Here is a 12859-nt window from a genome sequence, read left to right as displayed (position 1 = left end):
AAAAAATAAAAAATGAATATGTGTATATAATGATACTTGATATGAAATATTGTTTCCATTTACAATATATAATTAGCACTTCAATGTTATTATTCATTTTTCGTGGATCAAATATATCACCTAATGAAATTAAAATTTGTCATTAAAAAATATTTCTTCTCAAAAAAACGTTCTGAAATAAATTATTTTATTATTCGTTTTAAACACTTTAATTTATGATTTCCTTTCTTTATCAAAAAGTTATTCTAATTAATAAGCCAATGAACAGATATGCAATATATACATTTACATGATCAGGATAATCATAGAAACTAATAACATTATATCTTTAAAAATTAAAATGTGTATTGAAATGAAAATGAAAACATGAAAAATTAAACAAATATACAACAAAACTACTAAATCAACAAAACAAATAGCTAAAATAGAACTCTGGGAATTAACTAAAACACAAATGTATAACTCATTTTCATACATATATAAATAAAAATAATAATAAAAAATAGGAATTATTTAAAAATGTACACATTATTATTATATTTACAGTGTAATTAAATATATAAATAAACGATAAAAATTTAAATGATCCATTTATATTAGGTGATGTGTGAATAAAATTAAACAATTTTTTTAGATAAAAAATTGAAAAGAATATAATTCAAATATAGCACAAATAATAGGTGTTTACATAATAATCTTAAATATATAAAATTTTATGTATATTAAAATAATTGCATTCAATTTAAAGATTTCCAAGAATAATTTTTTAGTATTATAAAAATGAGTGTATAAAATTATTCATATGATGCTTAATTCAATTATTACGTTTACTCACCATTAATTTTAAAAAATTTATAGATAACATAAACTACAGATGCAAGAAATAGAGCCACTGAAAATAATATACCACCAGACCACTTTGAAATCAAAAGCATTATCATGAGAAAACCGGATATCAAAATTGGACTAAGAGCTATAAACATATTTGTGAACATACTTAGATCAAACTTATCTGTAAGTTTCCTTGTCCTTTTACATTTTGTATCCCTTAGTTCTGCCACGCAATTTTCGTATTTTTCATCTAAACTCTTTAAAAAACTTTTAGACAACGATGATTTTTTTTTTCTTCTTGAATCAAATTTTTTCATTTTAATTGGTTCTTTTTTTTCTTCATATTCCGATTCTTTGAGACTGTCATAACTATCATAATTATTATCAATATATTTAAATGAATTTAATGGTATTTCAAAATTACTATCGTACATTTCTTTTTTGTAATTTTCCTGGAAATCCCCATTTTGTATTAATGCATTTAATTTATTTGCAAAAATATCATCATCTTCATCTAGTAAATGCATGGCCTTTTCTTTTAAGAATGAGTAGTTCTGTCGGAAATTTACATCTGTTTCTCCAATTAATATTCTATCTACTCTTGCATCTGATACATTATATAATATGATGTTTTTATTCCATGATTCTCCAGAAGTAGTTGACTAAAAATTAAGTAAATATATACAATATTTAAAAAAATATATATATTTCTTCTATATAAATAAAAATATTAGTTTTAAAATGAAAATGCAAGTTTATAAAAAAAAACTACAAATGTTATTAATTATGATTGTTATACTACCTCATATAAACACTGGCTAATCCATATTAAAATAGTAAATGAGACAATATTAATAAAAGAGACTTTATTTGTTTGTATCATAATGTTGAATTTAATGATAAGAATTAATATTTTGTGGTAAAAGAATTTTTATATATATGATTTTTCATATAATAATCAATAGAAACTACATATATTATGTAAAAATTCTTTTTCTATATTGTTTTCTGTCAAAATCTTTTAAATTCGTACTTTTATATATTAATATATAACAAAATTTCATATTCAAACGTAAAAAAACAAAAAATGTTTTTAATAAAAATATTTTAGTAAATTTTTGTTTGTTCAAATATTATTATTAATATAATATTGAATAAATTAAGATTTTTAAAAACATATAATTATTATATAATATTCAAAATTAAATATGCTCTAAATACTTTATTTAAAAAAAATTATTTATATTTATATATTTTCTACTTACTTTAATAAAATGTTTTTTTAATTTTCTTGAGATATTAATAAAATATAATATAAAAATACTCAACAATAGTAGATACAAGATAGACTTTCAGAAGATTAAAAATTTCTTTCTACAATTGAAAAAAAAAAAAAAAAAAATACTTTTAATTCATGTATGGTCTTTTATTTCTTACAAAACTTTTTTTTATAATTATATCCAATGATTAAAGTAAATTACTAGAATAACAAAATTAATATTTTTATAAAAATAATGATTAATTAAAATTCAATTAGTACGTATGTAACATATACAAAATACGTATAATTATGTATTTTAAAAAAAGATGTTTAATAGCCCCTATCAACGTTGTGATAATAGATTATATTTTAATTTAGCTTACTTTAATTATTATAATATATAAGACAAATTTATGTTAAACTTTTTATAAATAATCTTAAACCAAATAATTTTTTCTTCTGTGGAGGTTGCATTTTGTACCTTTAAAATTTATTCGAAATTGTTAATAATACATATTAAAAAAATAATAACAAAAATAGAAATAAAAATCAAAACCAGGATAAATTTCTTTTTTAAAATAATTTCCATTAAAATAAAAAAAAAAAAAAAAAATTTCTTTGTTAAAAATGTTATAAATAGCTATATGTACATAATTATTTTACACCTTAATGATATATTTTAACGTGAAATTATTATCTATTTTACTTAATAAAAAAATGCATTTAACAAGACAGAAAAATTCTCTTCGATATAAAAGAATATCATTAATGAAATCAAGATTACGATGAACTAAAAATAATTAAAAGCCATTACCTCTAATAACAATTTCTTAGCTAAAACTATGGTTATAATTTTTATTGTATCGTATAAATATTATAAAAAATTTTCCACATTTCAACCATATACTATGATTTAATTACTTTTAGCTGTTGAAAAAACAGTGTAAATATATTTCCCCTTCATCAAATATTTTGCTTTGTAAAGCATTAATATGAATAAGTTATATTATCTTATACATTTACTATGTTTGTAATACATAATATATTATTATGTTTAATTATGTTCTTTATTTATGCGTATATATATATCCACAAGTAAAAAATATATTTTTTTTTAAATTGGATGATTAATTATATATATATTGATATCTATAAAACATATCCTTTCTTTAATATTATTATTTATATTTATTAAATATATAATAAATGTCATATTCATGGTAAACATACTTTTACCATATAAAAAATTTTAAATAAAACGAAACTAAGTACAATTAACAATTTAAGGAAAATATCATTTATATTAAAAAACCTCTAATAAATGCCTTAATAATATTTCTATTTTAAAATATATGTATTTTTACGAACTTATAAATCTTAAGTATATCCATTAATTCATAAAGAATTTTTATTTATTAAAACGAGTAAAATTGATTAGTAGATGAAAATAATTTTCACGACGTTTTTTAACAATAAGGTTGTTTACTATTTAAAAGATATATATATTTGTATCTATGTGTAATATTTATTGGCATATTATAGATCAATACCCTTCTGCTGCAATAATAAGCCTTAACTTGTAATTCATGGATTCAGAATTAGGGCCTTATATAATAAATTATCAGGTCAAATGAAACATAATCCAAGAAATTTCCTTCAATCATAAATTTTATATTTAAAATACGAATTTTTATGTTAAATTATATGAAAAAACTATTTAACTTAAAGCACATATTTATGACACATTTTGAGGATAATAATAAAAAATGAATTAATAAACATTTACACAAATATAAATATAATACGAATTTATATGTGTTTATCTTTTAAAATAAAATTTTATATGAATATATACAGCAATAATATTAGTACTTTATATTTTAAAAAGATGTACCCTTGGGGTGTTGAAATGAATGTATACACAAAAATTTTATTTTGAAAAAATTTTAAACAACCAAATAAAGTATTTTAAAATGACTATATAAAGGAATATATAATATATATAGTTTATCTCTACTTGAACAAGGTTATTATGTTCATTTATAAGCGCACACTTTGATTTTCATATATTGTTATTATAAATAATCTTCATATAATGTGAACTATATATTTATTGAAAATATATATTATACATAAAATAAAGTTACTGATTAATATAAATGTCAGCAAATTATAATATGTATTCAGAAAAAAATATTAAAAAAATAATTAATTAAATATATATCACTGAAACAATTAATTCTAAGAACTTTATTATTGTTCTTTATTTTTTTATTGTTAATAAAATACTTTTTGAATTATTCTTTAATTAGTTTATAAATAATTGGTAGGAAATTACATTTGAATTTTCTCTAATTTATTACGTAATAAAAATATTTATTAATAAAAAGCAATATAATAGTATTTTTTCCTTTTTCTCATGTAGTTATATTTAATAACACAAAAAAATAAAATCAAATTAGAGGAAAAAATTTAATAATATTTCCTATAGCTTTAAAAATAATTTATTACAGAAATAAAAATAAAAAAATAAAATAAGATATATCAATATAAGAACATTTTACTCCCTAATTCTTGAATACATTTACAAATTTAATATTAAATTATAAAAAAAATATAAGAATTACATTATATGGCAATACATATGTTATTTTTTTATATACCTCTAACAGTTATAAAATTATAGTATATACATTTTTATATATTAATAAATATATATACTTTTTAAATCTAAATAATTTGTTTAATTGTCTTTAAGAATTAATGTAACAACAATAATCATGCTTTCCAACTACTCAAAAATATTTTAGTATTTCACTTTAGTTGTCATTGATATATGCAATAATACATCTCAGTTCTGCAACAAAAAATTGTACATAAGAACTATTCTAAATATATATATATATTTTTTTTTTTCTTTACAAATAAAAAGTATCTATTTTAAGGTACATAACACAATTTTATTAATTACACGTATTATATTTCTGGATTATAAGATTAATTATTATATGTACTATTAATAACATATTTCCTTTACTAATCAAAGATTAATTGTATTATAATTGTTGAATTACAGACTCGATTAATAACAAATTTATTAATATTTATATGGTGTTATATTATACATATTAAAAGTGATCTTCAACAAAATACGTAACTTTATATCTTAGTGTGAAGTAAAAATAAATTATCAAAAACTGTAATAATTTTTTTTTCATGGTTCAATAAAATTATTCATATTAAAGATACTTAAAAATAATTCCTCTTATGGTAAAACGGGGTGTTATATTAATATAAAATTGTAAAATTACAACATCAATTTATACATAAGAAGATTAAACAAATTAATTATGTAAAAAAGGTGAATAAAAAATTAACAAATAAAAAAATGTATTTAATACGTATGTATGTTTGTATGTATAATTAATATAATATTTATGCACTGTACTATTTTCGCTTTGACATTGTTATTATAGGAGCCTTGTTTGGATTATCATATTATGTATTAATATAAAATATATACATAAAAACATTATACAATTCATAAATATAATTTATAAATTTCATTTATCTTATAATTTCATAGAAATAAATTAGTTATTAAAAAATAAAACAAAAAAAAATATTTCTTAAAATTTCATGTATTAATAAGCTAATATTTAATATATAAAAATCTATGTTTGTATATATATGCATTAAAATCTTCCTATGGAAATTATAAATTTAACATTTTTTTAGATATTTCTACAGAAATAAAAAAAAATTATATATAATTGGAATATATTTTAAATACAAGAATTTATTTAGCAACAAAACAAATATTTAGAAAATCATTATCTTAACATATACAATACATTACTTTCTTAAGATATTTACTCATGTATACTTAAAAAAAATTTTTACACAACAATTTAATTATGAACACATTTTAAAGATCAGCGTTTTGGTGGTCAATCATAAATTGTAAATAATTATTGCACGCATTTATATAATTAGATATTATAAATATTTTATAATATATACTTAAAACAAATTTTTGTAAAAATATACAATATATATATGAAATATTTTTTTTTTATGAAAATAATAATAAATGATGTATGATAATACACAATAACTATTAATCTTATGAGTAACCATTTTAATTTTACCTTTATTATTAAATTTTTTATGTAAAAGTTTTTCCCATTTCATAGAAACATAATATTTAAAAAATATATATCATTTTTCACAAAACAAAATAGGGTGTAAGTAAATATCCGATCCATAAATCTTATGCATGCTGCATTAATGTACGTAACCCTTTTTAATTAAAAAAAAAAATATATTTTTGAGAATACAAATTTATGAACTTGAAATTTAAAATGACAATTATAAAAAATTTTAATTCATAAGAATATATAGATATTATAAAAACAAACATTTATTACAAATTAATAATTTTATAGGAAAAAATATGAAAACTATGAATAATAAAATGATTTTTTGCGTAACTAATGATCCATGACATTTATATATTGAAAGAAATAGGACAGTGTAACTACTATTATATAAATGTAACAATTAATTATATAAATATATAATAAGCTTCTAGAAGCACGCAGAATACGATTCAATAATGGAAACAGCTAATAATACATATTAAGAAATGTAAAAACAATATTATATTTACTATAAAAAGATAATTCACAACAAAATAATAACAAAACTAAATTACCAGAAGATATGTAAGAACAAAAATAAATGTAGTAATGTAAGTAATAGAAAAGTTATATAAAATTTATAATTCATACAGTTTCCTTCTGCGGTCTGATAGTTTTATAATATTAAAAAATTCTTAATAATTTCTATATAAAATACTGTAAGTTAATATATGTAAAATATATTTAATAAAACATCAAAATATATAGTTACCATTATATTATTGAAAGAATTTAGTTAAATCAATCTTAACTTTTTAATTATTTTTTACAGTATTTTTACTAAACCTACACTGCTGTAATATATATAATACTCTAACAGATTATTTTAAATTCTCACCATTAATTCTCGAATTTTCCTAAAATATAATTAAATAAATATCCTATAAAATGAACATTTAAAATATAACTTTATTTATTCTGATATAAAATAATTATAATATTTTTACAATAATTAATAATCACTGTTATAATGTAGTTACATCTCACGAAATTATATCTTTTTCATTACAGTTGCTACTAGGCATAATTTAATAATGTATTTACACATATAATCAAGTTATTAATTAGTAAATATAATTCATTTCATATAATAATTTAAACATGTAATAAAAAAGCAGGTAAATAAAAGAAGTTGATAAAATAAAGAAATGCTAACTTATAATTTTATTTATGAGAAATGCACTTTTCTTATATAACATATAAAATTAAGTAATTTATTATTATTGACTATTTAAACAAAAGCACTCATATTTGATTTACATTCTTACTATATTTCTATGAAATCATTTATTTAAAAATATAATAATGTTTTTCATAATAATAATTGATATATAGAATTTAAATACCCAAAGAATGTTACATGAATTAATTATTATAAAAATTTATATGTAAACTCATTTGTTATACTGAAAAAAGTGATAAGTATGATAATATATACATATGTATATATTCTTTTTTTTTATGATTTATTATTATTATTATGTTTTTCAGTGAAAATTAAATTATAAAATAATAATATTAGTTTTCTTTTTTTTATTTATAACATTTTCATACATCGTATTAAATGTGTATTTATCAAAGTATATTTCTTATTTTTTTTTTTTTTTTATATTAAATAAAGAAAAATCTAAATAAGATAATGCACCTATTTTCGTTTTTCCAAATGATATACTTTTTGCATATCACTTTATTCGATAGATTTATATCCCTTTCTAATACAGTGCTAGTTCACATTTCTTCCTTATACTTTATTAAATTTTCATTAATTTACTCATTCGAATATACCAATTTTTATCTATTATCAATATATTTAAATTTCCAAATTAGTCATTTTTACCTTTTATTTTAATTTCTCTTCTAAATTGTTTTGATAACACTAAATAATAATATAATGTTAAAAAAGTTAGAATAAGAATATATAGAATAGTTCATTATTTCTTTTTTTATGATATATTATTGGAATTAACAATCTAAATAAGATTTAATATAAATATATATCATGAATAACTGAGTTATCGATTTTTATTCATTTTAACCTAGTTAATTCGTAATTAATACATGTTCATAGTATTTTTGAAGTAAATTATTGTTAAGATATGTAATAGAAATTGGTTTTTCTTTTCAGCTCTTTTTAAGAATTGAACGATTTAAAAAGAACACCTTTTTTCATTTGTTTTATAGTATAAAAATATTTTTAATCTATTAATGTAATTTTAAATTATATATCTATTTTCTATTTAAAACAATAATGACAAAATTGTATATATATATTGTTCTATTGCAAATATCAGAATTACATAATAAAATTATAATTAAAAAATATTTATTTATATCAAAAGAAAAAAAATATTATTATAATATATCTATTCTCAGAATATAAAATTCAAGCATCGTTAACAGTTTTTATATTGTATATGATACATATTCATTAAGCAACATAACGGAAAAGAAAGATATATAACTTAATATTTTTATAAAAAATATGTTATTCAAATATCTATTAAAAAATGTATAACAAATATATAGTTTAAAATGTGCACTGCAATAATTTTTATATTTACAAATTCTCATATAATTCCTTTCTTCATGTATATTTCCGATCGTTATTATAAATGAAATAATCCTATGTATAACAGTTCGCAACCTTTCATATGGAACTTGTAATTTCATTATACATTTCGAATATATACAAAAGTTTACATATTATTATTTTTGCATTCTTTTTTAAAATAATTTCAGTTTTTTTCTTTTATCTTTTATTAAATTATTATTGTACACAGAATAATCCATAATTATAAATTCTCTTTTTAACTTTCAAGATCCTATAATTCATTTTCATTGCCTTTTTATATTTACATAATAGTTTTAGTCCGTTCATATATTTAAAATAGTTTTTTACTTATACTTAAAAAATGTATTCTCTATTTCATACCATTATTTTTAAATACTACAATGATATAACATAGAAAAATAGTTACAAATGTAAATATAACAAATGAAACAAAACACTCAATGCATTGATACAATTTATATTGTAAATTAATTAAATGTTTACTACAAACTTTTCTTTTAGGTTAAACCATGAAGAACATTACTAAAGCTTATATCATTTATATAAATATGATATTTTAAAAAAAAATACTATTCTCAGTTCACAAAATAAATTAAATGGAAATGTGTATACTATATTAAAGATTTCAAAAATAACAGAATATAGAAAAATCAAACTATTATTAATTATTTAATATCATTTATGTATATGATTTTATGATACAACAAAAAGGTGTTCGTTTTATATAATATATACCCAATATATTTTGATAAATATATACATATAATTTATATGCTATTTTAACTGCTATAGATAATAATAATAACTTTGCCTTCAGAATTCCATTTACATCCTTATATTCATTATTCCCATTGCAAGTTTCTATATTATACATCTCATAACAACACAAAATTCAGTCGTTTTCCTATATAATGAATTTAGCAGAATATATAAATATATTTAGTTTACATTTTTTTATAGTTTTAGGAATATTAGAATAACAATTTATTGTTAAATATCCAATATGAAATTCATTTTTTTAGGAAGAAAATGTAATATTTGTTTATTATAAAGATAATTATAAAAAAAGAAAAAGCAAAATTTAAGCAAAAATAAAATTACCTTATAAATTAAAAGAATATTAGAATGAATCTGTTATTCTGATATAACACAATAGCAAAAAGTTACAAGTTAAACTACAAATAGAAAAAATAAGAGAAAATGTATTATTTAGTTACATTCTTTCTTTTTTTTACATTTATTTATTAAATATAAGCACAAATATATACATTTTTCTGTTTTTCTTAACATATTTCTATTAATTTTGATATTTTTTCCCACATTAATGTTAAGGATCCTTCACAGTATGATAAGATATATATTCACATTTCATTCGAGAATTCCTATAAAAGATATTTGGATTATTCATTAATAACTGCTTCTTTTGTACTTAAAATAAACTCTATCTTTTTCCTTTTCTATGGGTTAATCGCGAAACACGGATACAAAGCAAGTGAACGAACAAATATATAAAAATCATAATAAATATATAGTACATTTATATTACATTTACAAATTAAAAAAAAAAATAAGATATACACATTAATACAACATGTTAATAGTTTAAAGTGGAATTTATACTTGATACAAAAAAAAAAAAAAAAATCATAATAATGTGAAACTAAATGTTATAACAATGTAAAAAGAATCCCTTATTAATTTTTCACATGGTATCAAAGTTCTTTTTTCAGAGAGTGTTAATATTTTTAATCTAAATGGTTTTAATTTAATTTATTTACTTCTTTTAACATGAAGATAAATGGTTAGGATATTAATTATTTCTTCTACTCCCTCTATAGAAGCTTCATATATACATCCTCGATTTTTGAAGACATCATCTGAATACTACTTCTAGTTTCATTTGATATATTCAGGATATTACACTCTTCAAGATGTAACGGATCTACTACAACAAGTGCAGCATACCCATATATACGCCTTATATAAATAGTTAATACACATAACATATATGCAATAGTTTTTACAACCATTATTATTATTATTATTATCATTGTCATTTCATTTAAATATATACTCATAATTTTTAAGGTAATCATGCAAATCTTTCCCTTCTTTTCATGGTACCTTTGAATCGATAAAATGACAATTACATTATCCCAATATTAAAAAATTTCTACTGATATCATTCAGTACCACAAAATTTCTTATTAGTATCATATACGCTATTATGATGATTACCCGAGATACTAATAATTTTCCTTGTATGCTTATAGAACCAATGCTGTAAATAATAACATTCTACACAATTACCAGAATTTACAGCCTTTTCATAATTTTTTGCTAAATTTGTATGTGCTTTTTTACAAAATTTTTTATATATTCATCAAATCCTACTAAGTCATCTCAATAAAAGTAATCATCCCTTTTTTTTTTTTTTTTCACAATTCAATACTTAATATTTTTTTTATTCAGAAAAATATTTTAATTTATCTTTCCCAAATTAAACAAAAAAAAAGGATTAAATAAACCCTTATATGCTTTCGTTCATAGGAGAATTTGTTATTGTGTTTCATTGAAAATTTACCATACAAATAATGAACTATTTAAAATTTAAAAATATATATGAAATAAATTCTTACATTTTCTTCTAAAAGTGTCATTCTATTTAAATGAATACTAAATAACTGATAATATTTGTGTTAGCACAATATACATAACATATAATTACACGTAGTCGAAAGAGATATCTTGTATTTCTTCTTACTAATATTAATATGTAAATAAATATTTATTAGAAAGATGGATAATTTAATTTTCCTTTAAAATTAAATTATATTAGTTCTATTATCACCACACAAAATTATAATTTTTCATTTTAAAAAAATCAAAAACTAAAATTAATGAAGTAATATTCATATAAAATAAAGCATTATATTACGAATTGATCCACTATGAAATACTAATTTATAAATTTATCATATTGCATCATTAAAAATACGTAATATAGTAAAATTTATTTATTATTCGTAAATATAAACTATAATTTTAATTGAGATATTTATTTATTAATCCTATATAGCTATTAAAAATATCGTCACAGATATATATCCTTCAGTGCTAAAACAGTGCATATTCATTTTTTTAGAATTTATAGTTAACTCTTGAAACTGAAATGTGTAGAATTGTAATTAATCCATTTATTTTTTATTGATGTACATAAAAATACATATAGTGCACACATACTTTAATTTAATTTATTTTACAAATTTTAAATTAAAAAAAATTTAATAATATATTATTAGTAAGAATAATACATAATAAATAAATGCAAATTAATTATAGAAAAAATACTTATTATTTTTAAATTTTATAAAATATTTTTATTTTATTTGAAAAATACTACATATTTCATTTTTATAAAATTATATTCTCTAATTATCTTAATTAGTATATATTTGAAAACTTAAAAGGTTACGTAATTGTATATAAACTATAGAATCCACATAACATATTTTTTTTGAAATATTAATAGTGCAGTATATCTATTTTTAAAACAAATGTGTAAAATTATTTATTTGGTTTAACGAAAAATTACCAAAATTTTCAAAAATAATGCTTTTAAAAAAGTAAAATATTCATAACGAATATTCTTTTTTAATAATTCATGCATCTCAAAAACGTGAATGTATATTGTTCTGTTGGAAACACGTTAACAGAATCTACACATAATATCCTTTATAAAAACAAATATAGAAGTATTATATATTATTTTTCATAGATACAATAATAATTATGAAAAACAATCTTATCATATTTCACAAGCCTACGTTTCCATATATTTTATTAATGTTTCTCCTACATTATACTAATAAAATTAAATGATAGCATTTTTACTTAAAAGAATAAAAAAACAAATAAATGAATTTGTAAAAAGCTATTAATTTTTTTGAAAAATATGTTTCAACAATTAAAAACCTACATTATTTCACAATA

At 18.3% G+C, this 12859-nt stretch overlaps 1 protein-coding gene across 1 annotated transcript; it reads right to left on the bottom strand.

Moving 5' to 3' along the window:
• Positions 1 to 827: 827 nt before the first annotated feature.
• Positions 828 to 1714, bottom strand: PmUG01_01031300 (Plasmodium exported protein, unknown function; the record flags this gene model as incomplete). Its single annotated transcript, XM_029008550.1, has 2 exons — positions 828 to 1493; positions 1634 to 1714. The coding sequence occupies 2 exons, from the start codon at positions 1712 to 1714 to the stop codon at positions 828 to 830; spliced, it is 747 nt and encodes a 248-aa protein (XP_028860099.1).
• Positions 1715 to 12859: the final 11145 nt, after the last annotated feature.

The sequence above is a fragment of the Plasmodium malariae genome, assembly GCF_900090045.1.
Source record: "Plasmodium malariae genome assembly, chromosome: 1".
Lineage (NCBI taxonomy): Eukaryota > Apicomplexa > Aconoidasida > Haemosporida > Plasmodiidae > Plasmodium > Plasmodium malariae.
The sequence above is the reverse complement of the archived record's forward strand: the minus strand, read 5'-3'. Positions and strand labels throughout refer to the sequence as shown.